The following is a 22582-nucleotide window of genomic DNA, read 5'->3' as shown; positions in this document are numbered from 1 at the left end:
TAAGGGCTATTATTGTAGGAAAAGCCAAGGGGAAGCCATTAGAGCTGTTCCTATCTAGGAAAATAATAAACCAAAAGCAATGTTGTTTTCATGGAGGGACTGCAGAGATGACTGCCACCATGAAGAACTTAAAGGATGCAGGGTTGTGATTCCCACCACATCCCCATTCAACTCGCCTGTTTTGCCTGTGCAAAAAACAGATGCATCTTGGAGAATGACAGTAGATTATCATAAACTTAACCAGGTGGTGCCTGCATCTGCTGTTCCAGATGAGATTTCATTGCTTGAGCAAATTAATACAGCTTCTCTTATCTGGTATGCAGCTATAGATACGGACAATTCCTTTTTCTCGATTCTGGTTTCAAAGGAACACTACAGTTTGCCTTCAGCTGGTAAGGCCAGCAACACATCTGCACTGTCCTACCTCAAGGGTATATCAATTCTCCAGTCCATGTCATAATTTAGTCCGCAGGGACCTTGATTGCCTTTCCCTTCCACAAGACATCACACTGGCCCGTTACCTTGATGACTCTATGCTTATTGGTCCTAGTAAGGAAGAAGTATCAATGAATCTGGTCTTACTGGTAAAACATTTGAGTACTAGAGGGTGGGAAATTAATCCCACAAAAATTCAGGTGCCTTCCACCTCAGTGAAATTTCTAGGAATTCAGTGATGTGGGGCATGTTGAGATACTCCTTCTTAAGTGAAGCATAAGTTGTACATCTGGCCCCTCCCGCAACTAAAAAAGGAGGCACTATCCCTCATTTGGGTGTGCTACCCCAGCCTATTTGTCAAGTGATGCAAAAAGCTGCTAGTTTTGAATTAGGCCCAGAACAAGAGAAGGCTCTGCAACAGGTTCAGGCTAGCATGCAAGCTGCTCTGCCACTTGGGCCCTATGATCTGGCTGACCCAGTGGTGCTTGAAGTGGCAGTGGCAGATGCAAATGCTGTTTGGAGTCTTTGGCAGGCCCCTATCGGTGAAGCACAGTGCAGACCCTTAGGATTTTGGAGCATTGCCTTTACGTCCTCTGCAGATAACTACTCTCCTTTTGAGAAATAGCTTTCGGCTTGTTCCTGGGTATTAGTAGACACTGAATGCTTAACCATGGGCTACCAAGTCACCATGTGGCCTGAGGTGCCATCATGAACTGGGTGTTGTCTGACCCACAGAGCCATAAAGTCAGATGTGCACAGCAGTACTCCATCCTTAAACGGGAGTGGTATATATGAGATCAGGCCTCAGTGGGGCCTGAAAGCACAAGTACTTTGCATGAGGAAGTGGCCCAAATGCTCACAGTCTCCACTCCTGTCACATTTTTTGCTCTCTCCCAGTTTGCACCTATGGCCTCACTGGGAGTTCCTCATGGTCAGTTGACTAAAGAAGAGAAAACTCATGCCTGGTTTACAGATGGTTCTACGCGATATGCAGGCACCACTCAGAAGTGGACAGCGGCAGCACTACAACCCCTGTCTGGGACCTCCCTGAAGGCCAGTGGTGAAGGGAAATCCTCTCAATGGGCAGAACTTTGAGCAGTGCACCTGGTTGTTCACTTTGCTTGGAAGGAGAAATGGCCAGATGTGCGATTGTGTATTGATTCATGGGCTGTGGCCAATGGTTTGGCTGGATGGTCAGGTACTTGGAAGGAACGTGATTGGAAATTTGGTGGCAAGGAGGTATGGGGAAGAGGTATATGGATAGACCGCTCTGAATGGGCCAAGTGAACATATTTGTGTCTCCTGTGAATTCTCACCAAAGGGTGTCCTCGGCAGAGGATTTTAACAATCAAGTGGATAGAAATGACATCTGTGGAAACCACTCATCCTCTTTTCCCAGCCCGTCTCATCATTGCTCAATGGACTCCTGAACAAAGTGGCCATGGAGGAGGTTATGCATGGGCGTAGCAACATGGACTTCCATTCACCAAGGCTGACTTGGCTACAATCGGCCAGGAGAAGAGACCAGCATGGAGCCTTCAACATGGCACCATTCCTCGAAGTGATCAGCCAGCAACCCTGTGACAGATTGATTACATTGGACTGCTTCCATTATGGAAAGGGCAGTGTTTTGTTCTTACTGGGATAGACACTCTGGATATGGATTTGCCCTCCCTACATGCAATGCTTCTGCCAAAACTACCATCTGTGGACTCACAGAATGACCTACCCACCATTATGGTGTCCCATACGGCATTGGAAACCCCCGCGGTGCAGTGGTTAAGTGTAATGGCCGCTAACCAAGAGGTCGGCAGCTCGAATCTGCCAGGCGTGCCTTGGAAACTCTATGGGGCAGTTCTACTCTGTCCTGTAGGGTTGCTGTGAGGCAGTGGGTTTTTTATTTTGATACAGCATTGCCTCACATCAAGGGACTCATTTCACAGCAAATCAAGTGTAGAAATGGGCCCATGCTTGTGGAATTCACTGGTCTTACCATGTCCCCCGTTATCCTGAAGGCCTGGCTTGTTAGAATGATGGAATGGCCCCCCACTAAAGACACAATTATAGTGCCAGCTAGGTGGCAATACCTTGTAAGATTGGGCATGTTACCCAGGAGGCTGTATATGCTCTAAGCCAGTGTCCAACATATGGTGCTGTTTTTCCCATAGCTAGGATACATGGTTCCAGGAATCAAGGGGTACAAATGGGAGTTACATCACTCACTATTACTCCTAGTGACCCACTCATAAAATTTTTGCTTCCTGCCCCCACGACCCTATGCTCTGCAGGTCTTGAGGTCTTAGTTCCAAAGGGAGGAATGCTCCCATCTGGAGACACATTACTGATTCCACTGAACTGGAAGAATGCTACCCAGCCACTTCGGGCTTCTCGTGCTTCTTGATCAACAGGCAAAGGGAGGTACTGTATTGGCTGGTGTGATTTATCCTGATTACCAAGAGGAAATCAGTTTGATATTGCATAATGGAGGTGAAGAAGAGTACGTCTGGAATACAGGACAACCCTTAGGGCATCTCTTAGCACTTCCATGCCCTGTGATTATTAAAGTCAGTGGAAAACTACAGCAACCCAATTCTGACATGACTACAATTGACCCAGACCCTTCTGGAATGAAGGTTTGGGTCAACCCACCAGGCAAAGAACTACGACCAGCTATGGTGCTTACTGAGGGTAAAGGGAATATGGAATGGGTGGTGGAAGAAGGTAGTTTTGAATACCAGTTATGACCTTGTGACATTTTGTAGAAATGAGGATTGTAATTGAGTATTTTTTCTTTGTTCATGTGCATCAAATATTTTTGGTTGCTTCACTTATAAAAGATGTAGATGGGGCTAGTGCCATTTTCAGTTGTACACATTAGTTGTATCATGTAAGGCTCAGGAATGACTTTGTGACTGTCTTTATTGTGTATCATTTAAGGCACCGTTACAGGTGCCAAGCTGGCAAGGGGTGGACTGTGATGGTTAATGTTGTGTGCCAACTTGGCTGAGCCATGATTCTCAGTGGTTTGGCAGTTACATAATGATACAGTTTGGCAATTATGTAATGATGTAGTCATCGTCCATGATGTGATGCGATCAGCTAATCTGTGTAAGGGGAGTTGCCTGGGGAGTGTGGCCTGCATCCATATATACGGATGTTTTGGCAAAGCTTGCTTGCTTGCTCTGTATCTTACACCGAGATCATCATCATCTGACCTTTGGTTCTTGGGACTTGAGCCAATGGCCTTCCATACTGGCTGCTGGTCTTGGGATTTGTCGGCCTCCACAGCCTGTGAGCCAGCAGCCTGCCGTCTTACTTGTTGATCTTGCATTCCTCTGTTCTCGCCGCCTGTGAGCCAGTGGCCTGTCTGACCTGCCGATCTTGGGTTCATCAGCCTCTGCAGCTATGTAAGTCAGAAGCCTCCAGCCTGACACCTTACCCACGGACTTGCGACTTGCCAGCCTCTATAACTGAGCGAGCTATTTCCTTGAGATAAATCTCTGCATATATAAACATATACGCTTCACTAGTTTTGCTACTCTAGACACCAGGTCTCCACAAAATACCAATCAAGAAGTTAGTTCTGTAAGAGAAAGGAGCCCCTTGAAAGCATCACTATCAGCTTTAAGTTTTTCGTGAAATTAAGAGAAGGAAAACACCTACAGCCATTTTAGGTCTCTTGATCATCAGAAGCAAAATATTCTTCTCTTTGCATTTAAACTGTATTCAGGAGTCTGCTTCGTTCAAAAGATACACAGATTTTCCTCACAGTTACCTTGAATAAGATGCTGATTTTGGGTAAAGTCGTAACAATCAAATCTTTTCATTGTTACTTTTCTTTGATTTTGTTTAACAAAATTACTTAACATTGACTATGTGATCAGGCACTGTTCGAATGCTTTACATGAATTAACACTTTTAATCTTTGTTATAAACCTAGGAGACTGCCATTTTACCCATTTTGTAAATGAGAAAACTAATTTTACATAACTGTGTAAAGTTACAAGTAACATATCTGAGGTTCAAATCTAGACAGTCTCATGCAAGAGTCTACACTTTTAACCATATAGTGACTTTTAAATTCAATACAGACAGACACACAGCATCCTTACAGTGTTGGTTTCTGGTACAGCTCTGTTATTGACAAGTTGTGGGGACCTTCAGTAAAATTACTTTGCAAATCTGAGACTGTTTTTTTTACTTGTAAAATTAGAGGGCTGGACTTAATAACTTCCTAACAGTGCTGCGGTGGCTGAGGGGCTAACCTGGAAAATAGTTGTTCTGCTAGAAGTAAAAGTAGGAAAAGCCTCCAGACCTTTAATGAGGTTTCCTTCTTGGAGCCAATGGTCCAGGTAGTCTGGCTTCAGGAAATCCCTGAAATTATCTCCAGGTACATACAAAGTGTATGTATGTACACAGGTATATTTTTCTAGGGGAGAAGATCCAAGGTTTTCATCAAATATTCAAAGTAACTTGGGACTCCAAAAAGGATTAACGATAACTGACCTATGAAATCACTTTTCAGCTTTATATACACTCTTGGAGGAAAACTGGAATCCAAGGTAAAGGGCTAAGGCCATATGATATGAAAAATAAAACCTGTATTTCCTGATTAAGAGCCAAGTGCTGTTAGACAATGATGAATAAGACAATAAAAATAATCACAATCTAAAACTGGGTACTGCCAATTGCTATTTAAAATCTGCTCTACTGGACAGAGTTAAAGTAAAATATCTCATTTAGAACTAGCCTATATCTGACACACACAATCTTTTTTTTTCCCCCAGAGTTACAGATTTATAATAAACCAAACAAAAAGTACAATCACAATTTATATATAAAGTATTTTATTTTTATGCACATATTTACCTACAAAATTGACAGAAAATAAAACAATGCTGAATATATATAATCCCCTCTTAAAGACTTCTTAGGAGCAGAGGGTTTTATTGCTGCAGTTGAAGAATATTACACATGTGAAAGCTAAGATGGTCACGTTTTAAGTTAAATGGCAGTCTTGTTAAAAAGTTTTTGTCCTGTTATTGAATTTTCAGCTTTATGTTAAATGGAAATTTACAAGATTGCTCATGAAATAATTTAAACTTTTCAAAATCTGCTCATAAACAAGTAAAAAGGCACCTCCAGTACTTTAAAATATTTACAGCAATCCCAACAGTTTGATCTTAAGGGCTCTTATAGTACATGTGGTTATTATACATACACAGTATGTCATGAAGACTCTGGGGACAGTGAGGACTGTCAGCTCCAGGTTGTGGCACTGCTCCCACGTTATCCTTGTGATGGAGGAGGATGATCAATCACACCTATGCGGTACTAGCACGCCTACCACAGCATAAAATCCAATTATCTGTAACAATCTGACTGTCAAATTCCCAGACAATACATAATTTATAACTGAATTTACATATTCAGAAACCTTTCGAGCACTCTTAAAATTACGTAAAAAATAAAAAGTATACTTAGCAGTAAATGAAAACAATGAACTGAAAAATATAACCACAATAGTGGCTGGAATTCAGTATCTGGCTTAACAAAAACTGGTTCTTAAAACATGTATAATCTCTTAAAACATAATGGAATTTTCCTGAGTCTAAACTCAGTCTGATGCTTTTCCTGCAGTATGGTTACAGGAATGCAGGGCACAGCTAGACATAACAGCTGGTTTTAAAGAGCTGTGGAATGGCAAGCAGATGTTCCTGAAATACTGGTGCAGGAAAACAAAGTCCACGCAACGTTTTCCTCTTTGTTTAAAACTGGCGTTGATTTGCTATTTACAGTAGTTTGCAAAAATACATTATAAAAACTAAAGGAGGTTCTGTTTCTAAGTTTAACTTAGTAACATACATACATACTTCATTTGCCAAAGTCTCTGCAGAACGTGAAGTACTAAAGTGACAGTAATACTGAAACACAGGTAATCCAAGGTCCCAAAGCAACAACAACGCTGTTGTCCAGGTAGTCTGGGTAAATATTGCACGCTTCTTGTCAGCTGTTGCCCTTGACCTATCCAGCTGTAGAAGGATCCTGTATGGCACTTTGCTGTCTTTGAAGCAAGGCTGTTTCAAGTCCTATGAGTGTAGACTGTCACTGAACATGAGGCCTAGGTTTCAAAATCAGCTTTCCTGTCTGTAAAAATAAATACACAGTTCTATGAAAAACTCCACCACTTATCTATCTGCCTTACAGGGCACTTGCAGGCATCACAACACTTCCATTTAGTCAGGATTAAGCAATCAACACCTAGGTTTTCAAAGTTCTTTTTGTGGCACTTTCTTCTGAAACTTTTATTACTTTAAAACAAACACATCTTTATCTGATGACTTTCTTGCCTACTGTCTACCTCGAAATCAGTCAGTCGATCTACTTCATAAAATAAAATGCCAACTTGTATTAATTCATGCTCCTTACCGAAGGAAGTTTATAAAACATAATTAGAACTACATACTTGAGCAAAATATTTCTCCTTTTCTAACATACAAAAGTTTAATTTCCTCAAGTTAAAAAGTAAACCAACAGTTGGAGCAATGGATATTTGTACACTGCTGGTATTCAGTTTAAACTGGTACAAGTCTTCTGGAGGGCCAGCTGAGCCATATTTACATTAAAAAAAAAAAAAAAGGTATATACCACATAATCCAACAATTTCACTCCTAGGTATCTATCTGAAGAAAACCAAATGTAAGAGTAAAGATGTACATGCACGTGTTTTTAGTTCATTCGTTCAACATTCACTGAGTGTTTCCTATGTCAAGTGCTGTGCTAAGTGCTAGAGATCTAGTAATAAATAAGACAAAGTCCCTGCCCTTATGGAGCTTAAGTTCTAGTGGCAAAGACAGACAATAAACATGTAAGATGGAAAACATGGAAACTGTATGTCCAATAAAGGATTAAATTATGGTACATCCATAAAACAATATATAATTAAATAAAATGGAAGACCTTAACTGAGATAATGCAGGCAAAGAAAGGGATAAGCCCAGGGACTGACACATACTTCCTGTTGTTGGGTGCCTTCAACTCACAGTGACTCCATGTGACAGAGAACTGCCCCATAGGGTTTTCTCAGCTGTAATCATTACAAAAGCAGATCGCCAGGTCTTTCTCCCACGGAACTGCTAGGTAGGCTCCAACCACAACCTTTCATTTAGCAGCTAAGTAAGCCTAACTGTATTCACCAGAAAGGCTCCTTGGCACATGTTTAAAGCTCAATAAATGGCAACTATTATTAAGTTCTATTGTTGAGTAGGAGACGCAGGTTTCAAAAACCTGTAACATCCTGCTTTTATAAAATGTCAATGACAATATACAATGAGATATAAAATGTGATTATATTTGCTTGGTGAGATTTTAGGTAGTTTTAATTATTTTCATCCTTAGTCAAGTGTTTCCAGTATTTTGATCACCTCTCGGTTCTTTTACTTAACTTTGGTCATTTTTTTTTAATCACTCAATATTTATTGACTGAATCACTCAATATTTATTGACTGAATGAATCAAGGTGCATTGAACAGTATTTTTTTTTTGGACAGATCTCTAATACTAATTTCTCCACTGTGTTACTGAGGTCTAACTTATATATAGTCAAATGCTCAAATCTTCCAGTTTAGAGTTTGGACAACAGGACATCTCCACCAATCAGAAAGTTCCTTCATGCCCCTTTCCAGTCCATGTTACCTGTCCCCCCTTTCACATGGACATAACTACTTTTCTTAATTCTCTTACCATAGACTAAATTTGCTTGTTTTTGATCTTTAAATAAATGGAACCACACATTGTGTGGTTTTTCGCATCTGGCTTCTTTCACTCAATGTTTCTTAGGTTCATCCGCATCACTAGTTTCAGTAGTTTGTGCCTTTTTATATTGCTGAGTAGTATTCCACTGTACGAATATACCGCTGTTTGTTTATTCACGGTTTTAACCTATTTTAAATTGTACTTTTTATTACATGAGTAAGATATTAATGAAACTTCAAAATTCAAATAATTCCGATAAGCTGAAGTCACACGTTCCATCTACCTCAAATTCTAGTCCACTCTCCAGAAGCAACCAGCTTTAGCATGAATTCTTCTACATCATTTTCTATGGATTTATATTTGCATAAATAATATGAAATATTTTCAAGTGAAACGTATCACTTGGGATTTGCTTCAAAATATTCGACGGCAGTGGGGTTTTTTTTTTTTTTTTTAATTCCAGTGGAAGGGAAGGCAGGCAAGGATACAGATGAAATAAGAATGGACATGAGTTGGTGACTGTTGACACTGGCCAGTGGGTACACAGGACTCCATTATACTCCTCTACTTTATGTTTGTAAATTTTCATAATTACATAGTTTCTTAGAAAATGGTACCAAACTGAGCATATTGTTTGGTAACTTGCTTTCTATACCTAACATTGAGCCATGGAGGTCTTTCCATGCCCACATTTGCAGGTTTACTGGTTTTCTATGGTATAACTATACCACAGCCTATTTTACCACTCCCTATGGAGAAACATAATGAGTGTTTCCATTTTTTCACTACTGCAAATCATGTTGCAATGAGCAGCCCTGTACTGGTCTCCATGTGTGCATGATTGCTCTCCCTGAGGAAGATAACGAAGAGTAAAATGGTTGGGTCATGTACACTTTACCTTTTCAAAGAATGATGAAAAACTGCCCTTGAAAATGACTATCAATTTATATTCCCAACTAGTATATGGGTGTATCCATTTCACAATATTGGAGTTATAAAATATTTTATTTTTGCCAAGCAGGTAAAACAAAATGGAAACTCATTGCTTTAAGGTCTTTACATATGTTTACTGGCCACAGGTATTTACTCTTCTGTGATGTGGCTGTATCCTTTTCCCAATTTTTAATGTACTGTTTTCTTACTGGTTTTTTAAGTTTTAGTGAGAGATAATTCATTTACCACACAATTCACTTATTTAAAATGTATAATTCAATGATTTTTAATATATTCATTCCTTTTTATGGCCATATAATATTCTGAATATACCACGTTTTGTTTACCCACTCGTTCAACATTCACATACAAGTTTTTGTGTGGACATATATTTTCATTGCTCTTCAGTGTATATATACCTAGGAGTGGAATTACTGGGTCATACGGTAACTCTAATAATTTGAGGAAATGCCAGAGTATTTTCCAAAGTGGCCGTACCATTTTACATCCCCATCAGCAATTTAGGAGAGTTCTGATCTCTCTATATTCTTGACAACACCTGTTATTGCCTCATTTTCTGACCTAGCCATTGTAATGGGTGGGAGGTGGTATCTCATTGTGGTTTTGAATTTCATTTCCCTGATGACTAATATGTTCATTTCTTCTTATTGATTTTTAATACATCTTTAATTCTTCTGGATACTACCCCTATTATATACCTTGCAAATACTTTCTTCTAATCATTGCCTAATATCTTGCCTTTTACTGTACAAAAGTCTTAAACTTTGGTGCAGTAAAAATGTATCCTTATTCCATATGGCCTTTGTTTTGTGTCTTCAGAAAGTTTTTTCTATCCCAGGGTTATATTTGTCTATATTTCCTTCTAGCAGTTTTATAAAGGGATGTGTATTTTTAAAAAACATATTTGATTATGTAGAATTTAGTTTTCTTACTGATGTGAGGTAGATATCTAAATTGATTTTTTCCAAATGAAGAGCCAATTGTCTTAACAGTACTAAATAGCCTGGTTCCTTCCTTAGTGACTTGAAATACTGCTCTTAAAAAAACCTCTACAAATTAAAAAAAAAATCTACGTGTCTGGTCTCTATCTTCTTGCGTTGATCCAGTTGTCTTCTTGCCCTAACCCTTTTCTTTTTGCTGTTTATTCTAATTTTCTATAATTAATAGTTATTACTTGTTTAATTGTTCTTTAATTGAAGGTAAAAACATTTTTATAAATAAAGAAAACCAAAATAGAAGCTACCAACCAAAATTGTGACACACCCCATTCATAATACATTGGTACATAACCTATTTTTTAAAACACAGACGTCATATATATTTATCTGTAGTTGCTAAATTAATCTATTTTCAGATCCTATATACAGAATACCATTACATAAATAAAAGTAGTTCACAAGACCAACATCCACAGAACCGTTTTTGGCCAATAATAACCACTGTATTTCACTGACTCTAAGCCTCAATTATAAGATGCATAATTATTTTATAAATCATTAAGAAAAATTAAAACTGTCAAATGTATTTGTAAGTACCATTGACTATTAAATGCATCTCAATTTCAGAGATGATAAAATGTAAAAAAATGTGTCTAGAATCAATGGTATAAGGTATATTCCCATTATTAATTCCACAGAGACAATGTTTTTCTAAAGCTAAACATTTCAGTCCTCTCATATATATAATTTTCAAATGAAAAAGAGTACTTACATCGTCACAAGACATATTATACTCTGCTAATACAGTTCGGCATCGAGCAGCTATACTGAACAGAAGTGGTCAAAGGAAAATTTATCATTTCAAGAGTAAGTTTTTAACAATCACCTCTATCATCTAGGAGGTGTATTATTTTGGTTCAGAGAATAACTCAGTCAGTGTAAAGGATACATTGATGGTGCAACCACTCTCTTGTGTATTCCAGCAAAGAACAAGCCTATGAGAGTGATACAGCTAATGGTGAAGAATGGATGATTCCACAGTGAGGTGAAGAAAGACACCTGCAAAAGAAGAGTTCCAAACACCATACTGTTAGACATCTTAGAACACTACTGATTCCTACCTCTCAGTCACATAGAAACATAATCTTCTTATCATCTAAATTATGAGGATCTGAAGATTTCTAACAATCCCAGTTCTCTGTATTACTACACTGAAAAATAAAAATAATGTATGTTTTCTATCTTCTCTATAGCGAAGAAATCTGGCACTGTTCCCTCCATTGACTGCAAGTACTCAAACCATTATAAACCCATTCCTATATTAAAAAAACAACCCTACCAAAAACATGTAGGGTTCAGTAAATGCACTTAAATCAGTGTGAAGCAATAGAAGAAGTGCAAGACTGTATAAGCTCCACAAGAGCAAGGACACTGTTTTGTTTACTGCTGCCGTCCCAACACTTGGCAAATACAGGTTTTCAACATATACTGCTGGATGAATGAAGATGAGGCCTCTGATCTCCATGAAAGCACAAGTTAAATGTACTATAGTTAAAATGTAATAGAGTTATTTTATTTGTTATTTTTTCCTTAAGGGATTTAAGCAAACTCTGCTATCATAACCTGGTCCTAATCTAATCATCACCTGCCACGTTTCCATATATATGTTACCACCTGGCTAACTCCACCATATCTCTGTAAGACTCAGCTCCAGCATCACCCTTCCTCTTTGCAGAAGTGAAACAATCAGTTTGACTTTGGAGCTACTAAGATTTAGATGGTCACAGGAATGGGGGCACTTAAGCAGTTTAAAAAAAATCAGTAGCTATCCATCGGAAATTAAAGTTCAAAAGAAAGGGCTAATTTTAGATTTGGGTGTAATCAGATGACAATAGAAAACATGACAATAAACGATTAAAAGAATGTGTAGAGACAGGGCCCAGGGTCCAGGATTGTAACAGGAATAAGCACCAAACCCAGACTACTGGAGAATAACAGTGTTTATCAAAGAAGCAAGAAGGTAAGTATTTAGAGTCTCAAAACAGAAATGAATGGCCTAGTTAGATGGGAGCAAGAGAATCAACCTAAATGTATTCCCATCCCCACACGAAGAGACGTGTATACATTCCAAGATAGTTAAATCTATGAAAGGCACCAGGAATATGGCCTGGCATGGTACTGTTTAAATAAATTTGTCAAATGAAGAAATGAGAGGCTGAAAACATCAGGAGAGAAGCTCCTGGAAGGATGAGATCCAGAATATCCTAATATTCCAGAGGAATGTCTTCTTAAAACCTGAGAACAGTTCAACTGCCACTAGCCAGCTATGTTTTTGTGGCCTGCACAATTTAACAGACAGTGTTTTAATTTTAATTAGATCAGTCAGCAACAGCCTTCTTTCCTCCATGGGAACAATTAACTACAACCAAACAGCAGTTGTTCCCTGTAGCTCAGGCCCTCCTGTGCTTTCCAATTTGCCACATTCCTTCTCTCCCTGGTTCATCCCAGATAACCACTGGCTTTTGAGCTTGCAACTCCTGTACAGACACAACTGGTAGCTACATCTCTGTCAGGGCTGAGGTTATTAAACAGTGAAGTATAAAGAGCCAACCCTTAGGCTAATAGCTTTATTCTCATCTAATTTAGAAAATTATATTAACTGTAGAATTTTGGTCCATTTTCAAATTACATTTAATTCTGTGTTTTATTAAGATCTCAACTAGTTGAAATCAGCTTATATTTTTCCCAATTAGAAGTGAGACTCATTTCCCAAGATAGACCTTTTCAATCTTCTTGCCAGCCTTCCACTCCTCCTCTAAAATGAGTACCAAGCACAGCCTTAGGATGAGATTTTTACAAATGAACACACAGGAGAGTTTCCTGTCTGTCATGAAGATCCCTCCATTAGCATAACGTTCCATCATCAATCTCTCCTGTCTTTAACACCTCCACCTCAGTGGATAAAACCTGGGAGATTGCATGTGAAACAAACTCCTGGCTACATGACCTGTCGTTGAGACTGAAAACAAAAAGCCTTACTATTAAGTGTTTTTCTTCTGTATAACCTAAAAGGTTACAAATAAAGTTACAGTTAAATACAGTTTAAGAAAAGGGAGGAGATCTTTTAAGATCTATAAAAATTAAACCATCATTAGTACCTAAAGAAAGCTGCACTACGGGAAAAAAACTTGACTGAAAAACTAGAGACACTTAGTTTTCTAGCAAAAAGTTTGCAGTTGAAACTAAGGCACAAGTTAGTAGAAAGAAGCAGAAATATAAAAAACATGCTATCAGCTTTCATCAACAGAGGCTTCAAGAAATAGTCTTATCTGTCAGCGGAGCAGGGGCTGGGGTCTGGGGAACTTGGTTTGAGGGGACTTCTAAGTCAATGGGCAAAATAATTCTATTATGAAAACATTCTGCATCCCACTTTGAATTGTGGCGCCTGGGGTCCTAAATGCCAACAAGCGGCCATCTAAGATACATCAATTGGTCTCAACCCACCTGGAGCAAAGGCAAAGGAAGCACACCAAGGTCACACGACAACTAAGAACCCAAGAGACAGAAAGGGCCACATGAACCAGAGACCTACATTATCCTGAGACCAGAAGAACTAGTTGGTGCCCGGCCACAATCGATGTCTGCCCTGTCAGGGAGCACAACAGACAACTCCTGAGGGAGCAGGAGGCCAATGGGATACAGACCCCAAATTCTCATAAAAAGGACTGGTCAGTGGCGGGGAGAGAGATGCTGATGAAGAGTGAGCTAATTAAATCAGGTGGACACTGGAGAGTGTGTTGGCAACTCTTGACTGGAGGGGGGATGGGAAGATAGAGAGAGAGAAGATGGCAAAATTGGCACGAAACGAGAGACTGAAAGGGCTGACTCAATAGGGGGAGAGCAAGTGGGAGAAGGGAGTATGATGTATGTAAACCTACATGTGACAGACTGATTGGAATGGTAAATGTTCACTTGAAGCTTAATAAAAATTAATTAAAAAAAAAAAGATGCAAAAGAAACAAACAAACAAAAAAGAAATAGTCTTATCTAATGGACCACATGAACCACGGCCTCCACCAGCCTGTGCCTAGAAGAACTAGATGGTATCCAGCTATCACCACTGACCACTCTGACAGGGATTACAAAAGAGGGTCCTGGGCAAAGCAAGAGAGAAATGTAGACAAAATTCAAATTCACAGAAAGACCAGACTTACTGGTCAGACAGAGACAGGAGGAACACCCCAGACTACGGCCCCCAGACATCCTGGTAACTCAGAACTGAAGCCACTCCCAAAGTCCACCTTTCAGCCAAAGATCAGAGAGAGGGTAAGCAGAAAAGATGAAGACCCTCAACAAGATGGACTGACACAATGGCTGCAACAATGGGCTCAAACACAGCAACAATTGTGAGGATGGCATAGAATCAGGCAGTGTTTTGTTCTGTTGTATATGGGGTCGCTATGAGCTGGAACAGGCTCCACAGCACCTAACAACAACATAGAACAAACAATAATACATGTGAGAAATGTGTTTCTTAGTTCAATCAAGTATACAAGACCAAATGGGCAACACCTGTCCAAAAGCAATGACAAGAAGGCAGGGAAGGGACAGGAAAACTGGACGAATAGACACAGGGAGCCCTGGGATGTGAAGGGAAGGGGGGGCAGGGATTGCAACCAATGTCACAAGACAACTTAGGTATACATTTTTGAATGAGAAACTAATTTGCACTGTACACTTTCACCTCAAGCACAATAAAATTAAAAAAAAAAATTTAATAGAGGGAAAAAAGACACCACCAAAAAAAAAGGAAATAACCTTATAAAATCTGTTACTGCATTTGGTGTAGTCATATTCTTGGACAGAGTCAACTAGGAGATCTCTCAGTATCTCCTATACTAAACTTCTGGCAAGAAATTTTTTTTAAAGAGGTAAATGCTAATAAAAGCTTTGCTTTACCATAGAACTGACTGTGACTTTATTGATCAGGTAACTTAGAGACTAATTTATAACTCAATTCTGGTAGCTCTGCCAGACTACATGGCCTACATATCCACGACTTGCTTCCCCTCTCGATTTTGGATTTTGACTTCCTAAGCCAATCTGCACTTCATCTAATCCTGACTTCTTATATTTACATTTTGCTATTTTATCATGTGTGTTTCCTGTAAAGTTGTCTCAAAAATACTTCATGGAATGTGGAAAGGTATTAACAGAGATGACTCAAATTGAAAAATGTTATAATTTTTAAAAGCTGGCACCAATGACACTAAATTAGCCAAGCAGAACAAAAAGAAAAGTTCACAATGAAGTATTTAAAAATGTACAAAAGTTCAGAAATGAATAAGGAGTAATGTAAGTGGAATAGTGCTTCGGTCTTTTCCCCTGTTGGTGTTGTGTGCTGTTGAGTTGATTCTGACTCTCAGTGACCCTACAAGGCAGGGCAGAACAGCCCCACAGGGCTCCCTAAGCTATAATCCTTACAGGAGCAGATCACCAGGTCTCTTCTCCTGTGGAGCAGCTGAGCTCTTCAGCACAGCACCACCAGGGCTCCTTGTAAAGATATTTAATTTATAATAGCCAGCCAAAGTTTTCTTTAAGCAAATTAATATGTGACATATTTTTTAATATAATGATTAATATTACCATTAGTAGTAATAAGAAACACTTGAATAACACTTTTACAATGAATAAAACATTCCTGTATCTATTATCTCATTTAATCGATTAAAGATTTAAAAACAAAACTTCTACCTTTTGTGTCTCGGGATCTATTAGCCAGTTCCAGGCACCAGTAGCTGTACAGACAGATACCACTATAAGAAGCACTGGTGAAAGATAAACATGAAATTAGTAGGCAAACCCTACCTGTGTGATACCACCACCACCAGTTTCTCTCAGGTGACAACCAAAGGACGTGGCACTTCATTACACGGAAAACGCATCGAACTCAAGAACTGGAGACTTGCCATATGACGCTGAAGAATTTGCTTAAACATTGTGAATCTCAAAAATTAAGTGAAGATGATACTGTCCCTCTTATTTCTTGGTCAGAATTTATGAAGATTAATGAAACCGAAACCAACAAGAGCCAAGATGATAAAACCTCAACCTAAGATTCTATGTTATATAGCTTTCAACGTGCTTTGTGCTGATTTTGCTGATCTTATAAATCCAAATAAAAAAACAACCACCATCAAAACAAAAACAAACAAAAGAGTCCTTCATTTTCTAACATGAACAAACCAGACAAAACTCCTTTTTGAATGCACTGGGAGTCTGCCTAAAGGACCTGCCTGTGGACAACTGCCTGCTACTGAATTAAACAAAGTGCGGCGTTAGGAAGTGTGGATCCGGGTGGAGTACACCAATTCTTATCAGGTTTTCTTTAACGTACTTAAAGAAGTTCAAAGCATAAACTGCTAGTGGTAGACTTAGGAAATGTTTCTTTCTCCCCATGAAGCTGGGCTTATTTTAGAAATTCTAAACAGATCGTAAGTAAAACTTAGGAATATGTAGCATTACTAAAAAATAATAAACAGATATTAAAACCTAGCAAATATTCTGGGAATTGAGACAGTTACTTGTCTTTCAGTTGGGATGCATACATTTTAAAAATGTAGAAATCAAGCTTCAAAGAAAAATAACAGTAAAATCTTAATTATTCCTGGTGCTATATTTTTCAAAAATGTAAACACAATCTCATTTCAGGTATTTAATAACAGAATCAAAATTTCAAAATAATGTCCTAAGCTGAGAACAAATTAAATTTCTTATAATTCTATATTACCAGTAAAAATACACTATTTTACACAGGTATTTTTAAAAACTGAAGCAAAAAAAAAAAAAGCTGAAGCAAAACAAAAAATTATGACCCACTTAGAAGGGCCCTCTTAAAAAGCCTTCTTTTATTTGATTGGTACATTACCCCAGCTGGTATCATTTACGTGTAAGCACAGAAACCATGACTCAGAAAAAAACTAAAATACATTCATTATATTACATTTTATAAGATAAAAACGTATATAAAATCATATACATTTTAAAAGGTTCTCAAGTAACGGGGAAGCAAAGGTTTGGGGGAGGCCCCTAAGTAAACCAGAGAACAGGAGAAAACCATTCCTAGTCAATTCTAAGCAATCATAATTCGCACGGTATGTAATTACAACTATGCAAATAGATCTAATAAAAATTACATAAAAATCTTGACATGAGAAAATATCCCTAACTTCAATCACGCTCTTATGGTTCCACAAAATAAACGGTGTCTTCAGTGTATTCATGGCTGTATTTCCTTCTTGGATTACATTTCAATAATAAACATCTAAACAATCCAGACTGGTCCCAACGGAGGCTGCTCAGGAGGGTTGTTTGCTGACATCAACGCTTGTATGTGTGTCTGCAGTTCATATATGTTACCATGAGGCATTAATTAATTCTTCCATTAACCACATTTTGCAGCACACCTTTCATATAGAATTCTCATGATATTTATGAATAAACGGCAATAATGTGAATTTTTCCCCCAGGTCAGCCTCCAAAGCAGCACAATTACACTCTGTTAAAAATCAATTAATGGTAATTTTTTCTTCTTCAATTCATAGTGTTTGCAAGTATATCTATAATTTAAAAATATGATTTCTCTTAAAACTTCAATAAAACCCAAACCCACCACTGGTGGGTCAATTCTGACTCACAGGGACCCTATAGCATGTTGGTAAACTGTGAAATTGCTAAACGGGTTTGGTGCAGTGAATTACTTAATATGCCTTTTGTCGCTCCCACCAAATGGCTGGGTGGGGCTATGGAAATGAGGTGCTTATGGCCTGTCAAGGAGATTGGATAGCTTGCTGATAATGTAAATAAGGTGCAGGTGGGACCATGCAAATAAGGTGTATGGAACCCTAATGAGGGGATTGGTCAGTTTTGTCATCTCGATAGGCTTAAAGGGAAATGCAGAGAGAGGGAAGGGAACAGTAACACAGAAGGCAGTGAGAGACTGCAGTGCGGATTAGCAAGAGCAACAGCAGCAAGAAACGGCAGGAACCAGGAGAACTGCACGACGTTGCTATGGGGTTTCACGTGGCTAAGGGTTTAACACTTGCCCAAGACAGCCCCCAGCAGGGGCCAGTAGTAGAGGGTGAGAAGAAAGTGTCCTGATCAAGGAAGTGTGTCCTGAGGTTTTCTGTTACTTCTGAGTTGTTTCTGACCCTGAGTTTGTACCCTGTTACTTCCCTAATAAACCACTGAGCTGTAAGTATGGTTCCTGAGTTCTGTGAGACTTGCAGCACCCGAAGACAGCAGGGAGAGTACTAAGCGGAGGTAAAGTAGTTGATGTTGGAGATGATGGAGTGGTACAGCAGTTTGGAAAAGTTGGACATTTGGGGTATCTTTAACCTCCACCTCATAGGAACCAACTCTGTGCTGATCCTTATAAAAGAAATTATTCATTTAACAGGCTACTGAAATTTTTATTATGTTCGTACTTAACAAAGTTGTGATATTCATTTAATAAAAAATCATGTATTTTAATGAAAAAAATTTCAATTACACAAAATAGATCATTCTTTTAGGATGACTAGTCATGAATTTTTAAAAATTTCCTTATAATGCACAATGTAGAATGCTAAGTTAAAAACCTTGTCAAAACAAAAGGAAATCTGACGGTTTAGTGACACATTAAATGCAAGGACTTGTTAGTCAAGTTTTACATAAAAAGCAAGTCATTCCTAGGCAGGCGTAAACTATCAACTGTCCATTTCTTTTCACTTAAAAAACATTCAGGGAACTTACTTCTCCAACGTCCAGTGGCAGGTTGCAGACAATGAATATATTCAGTAAGTCTTCTCTCAAAGGCCTTGAGATCTAGGTAAAAAGATTTCAATTTTCTAATCAGCCACTCATCGGTGTGAGTGTATTACGATGAAACTTCAGATACTCGAATTTCTTCAGTTCTTACAAACCAACTTACACGTATCATGCACTGTCCACCTCATTTACCACCACAGCCTTAGGCACCTGACAAAAACAGTAAGCTTCTTTAGTTTTAATTTCACGCATAAGGATGCCGGCCGGTTCATTTTTAGAAGCTTTTTAAAACGGTAAATGGAAAGCCAACAGCAGGCTCAGCCAGTGCCAAAAGCTAGGTTTCAGGGAGTTGCAAATACAAATAAAAAAAAAAAGAAGGATCAAAATCAGGTTGAGCTTTAATTCTGTTGGCACCAAAAACTTTCTATCAGACATAACAACGTATTAATTACCTAACACCAAGTCCTAGAGATCTATCCGACTGCAATTATCCGTTTCCTATTTCTAGCTCCTATATTTAATTAAGGAAACCCTGGTACCGTAGTGATTAAGTGCTAAATGGCTGCTAACCAAAGGGTCGGCAGTTCGAATCCACCAGGCGCTCCTTGGAAACTCTATGGGGCAGTTCTACTCTGTCCTATAAGATCGCTATGAGTCGGAATCGACTCGACGGCACTGGGTTTGGTTTTTTTTTTTTTTTTTTTAATTAATGGTTCCGCTTGCTGTCTGGTCTTACTAGGCTGGTTGACACCGCTAAGATCTCCTTAGAAGGAGTGCGAAAAGACACTCCCTTCTCCTCCGAATGGGTTACAGGTGATCTTCGTGGCGCTACTCGTGCCTTGTTCTAAAACACTGGGGCCTCCACGGTGCCCCCTCGGAACGCGCAGGGTGGGGTACCCTTTCCACAGCCACATTCCTTAAACTTCAAAAGGAGCCCGGGGAGGACTTCCTCATCCCGGCAGGATTCCAGAAACCACATCAGGAATCAGAAATGTAACTCGTAAGGCAAACAAAACAAAAGGGAGGTAAAGTGGACGTTCGTACAACACACAACAGGCAAGTGCTCCCAGTAAACGGAAGCAGAGCCCCACGGCCTAAGCTAGGAGGGGCCGGAGGAACGCACGCGTCGCCACAGCGGCCGCCGAGGCCCCGCGCTGGCTCCGGCCACCCCGTGACCCCACAAGGCGCCCCCCGAGCCCCGGGCTCCGTCAGCCCATCATCCACGGCCTCCGCTCCCCGGGGCGGAGTCTACACCTCCAGCCCTCGGCTGCCTCACCGCCTTCCGCGAGGCAACCCGGGGCGAAACCGAGCGGCCAGATGGCCCGCCCTACCTTCCGCCTGCTCCAGCGAGTTCATGTCGGGCAGCAGCTCCGGTCACCGTCTCGGCCCCGTCCACATCGCAGCTCCACGACCACTGCCGGCTCACAGCGCCAACTCCCACCCCCAACCGCTCCGCTCTAGCCCTCCCTGGCGCACCGCACCTGTCTAGACCCGCTACTCTCATTGGGCATTTCTGCCAAACCCTCCAACTAAGACAGTTTTCTATTGGCTAATTCCGGCAGTGACCCGGGTCCCAGCGTCCGACGGTCAGCTGGAGGGACCAAGAATGGCTCCGCCGGGGCTGGCGTAACGCTGGCGCCGCCTCCTGCCCTGGGGAGGAACTGCGGCCTGTCTGAGCCCAATTCGCTCTTCTAGTGTTTATTGAACAGAGACCAAGGAGATGCTCCTGTTCTCAAACAACTTACAGTCTAATAGGGGAAACGAGATAAGAACAGGCTATGTGCTAACTAGACCCAAAGTAATGGGTTTCCTTAATTATGGCCATCTCTTTCCTAGTTACCCAACCCCTTAAATATTTCTTAATTCTCCCATTTCTCCCTTGGTTACTCTTTCTCATGTAACTTAACTTTCATAAACCATAAAGGAGGTAAACAACAAATACTCATTACTTAAAAAAAAACTGTAAGTTCTTGAAAAAGAGGAACACAGTATTATCAGCAATTCTGCTCCTAAGTATATACCCCAAAGAATTGAAAGCAGGGACTCAGATACTTGTATTATTGCAGCATCATTCACAAGAGCCAAAAAATGAAACAACCAAGTGTCCATCAACAGATGAATGGATAACTGAAATGTGGTATACAAGTGCACTGGCATATTATTCAGCCGTAAAGAGAAAGGACGTTCTGACATACGCCATGACATGGAAGAAATTGAAAACATTATGCTGAGTGAAATAAGTCACACATGAAAGGACAAACATTGTATGATCTCACAAGATCTAGGATAGGCAAATTCATAGAGACCAAATTTATTTGTGGTTACCAGGGGCAGGTAGGACAAGGAAAGGGGGGGTTATTACTGAAGGGATAGTGAGTTTCCGTTAAGGGTGAATGAAAAATTTGACAACAGTGGTGATGGTCGAACAACGTGGTAAACATAATTAATGTTACTAAATTGTACACATGGAATGGTTGAAATGGCAAATGTCTTGTATATTTTATAACAATGAAAAATCACAATAAAAAATCTGTACAGCTACACACTCAATGACAGGGCTCTGAAACACATAAAACAAACTCTAGCAGCACTGAAAAGAGAAATTGATAGTTCCACAAAAATAGTAAGAGACTTCAACACACCACTGTTGGTAAAGGACAGAACATCTAGAGAGAAGCTCAACAAAGATACAGAAGATCTAAAGCCAAAATCAACCAACTTGACCTCATAGACATATATAGAACACTCCATTGAACAGCAACACACTATATATTCTTTTCCAACACACATGGAACATTATTCAGAATAGACTATATTTTAGGCCACATAGCAACCCTCAATAAAATCCAAAACATCAAAATAATACAAAGCATTCTCTCTGATCACAACCCCATAAGTAGAAACCAATATTTTAGGAAGAGCAAAAAAAAAAAAAGCAATACATGGGAACTGAAGAACGCTTTGCTTAAGAAACAACTGGGCAATAGAAGAAATCAAAAACGGAATTAGAAAAATTCCTAGAATCAAATGAGAATGAAAACACATCATACCCAAACCTCTGGCACACAGTGAAGGCAGTGCTCAGAGGTCAATTTACAGCAATGAACACGCACATCAAAAAGTAACGGGCCAAAATCAAAATGTTAGCCATACAACTCAAAAAAATAGAAAGAGAACAGCAAAACAAAAACAAAACCAAGAATCAGAAGAAAGAAAATAATAAAAATTGGAGCAGAAATAAATGAAATAGAGAATAGAAAAACAATAGAATCAATAACACCAAAAGTTGGTTCTTTGAAAAGATTAAAAAAAAAAAAAAAAAAAGGACAAACCATTGGCCAAACTGACAAAAGAAAAACAGGAAAGGAAGCAAATAACCTGTAAAACAACATAGAGGCGGTGTCTGACCTCCTCTAACTTCACAAGGGGAAAGAAGAACCAATAGCAACAGCCCAAGGCTGATTCCTTTGAGGGAGGACAGACCTTCTCTCTTCACTATCTTTACCAATTCTGACATCAACCATCCCTCCCACAGCACTCTCCATTTCTCTGCTTGGTTCAATTATTCATTGCAATGCCACACAGAACTCACAGACCACACTCACGATTATGGGGTTTATTAGGGAGGTAACAGTTACTTGTCTGTCAGTTTGTCGTACTATGAAGGCTTGCATGTTGCTGTGATGCTGGAA

At 39.5% G+C, this 22582-nt stretch overlaps 1 protein-coding gene across 1 annotated transcript; it reads right to left on the bottom strand.

Annotated features, from left to right (window-relative positions):
• Positions 1-203: 203 nt before the first annotated feature.
• Positions 204-20354, bottom strand: CNEP1R1 (CTD nuclear envelope phosphatase 1 regulatory subunit 1). The gene is made up of 6 exons (XM_010596140.3): positions 20222-20354; positions 18876-18947; positions 15837-15910; positions 11032-11141; positions 10855-10909; positions 204-6582 (listed from the first exon to the last, which is right to left on the bottom strand). The coding sequence occupies exons 1-6, from the start codon at positions 20244-20246 to the stop codon at positions 6541-6543; spliced, it is 378 nt and encodes a 125-aa protein (XP_010594442.1). The 5' UTR covers positions 20247-20354; the 3' UTR covers positions 204-6540.
• Between the last annotated feature and the right edge of the window lie 2228 nt (positions 20355-22582).

Source organism: Loxodonta africana, chromosome 21 (genome assembly GCF_030014295.1).
Source record: "Loxodonta africana isolate mLoxAfr1 chromosome 21, mLoxAfr1.hap2, whole genome shotgun sequence".
Taxonomy (NCBI): domain Eukaryota; kingdom Metazoa; phylum Chordata; class Mammalia; order Proboscidea; family Elephantidae; genus Loxodonta; species Loxodonta africana.
The sequence above is the reverse complement of the archived record's forward strand: the minus strand, read 5'-3'. Positions and strand labels throughout refer to the sequence as shown.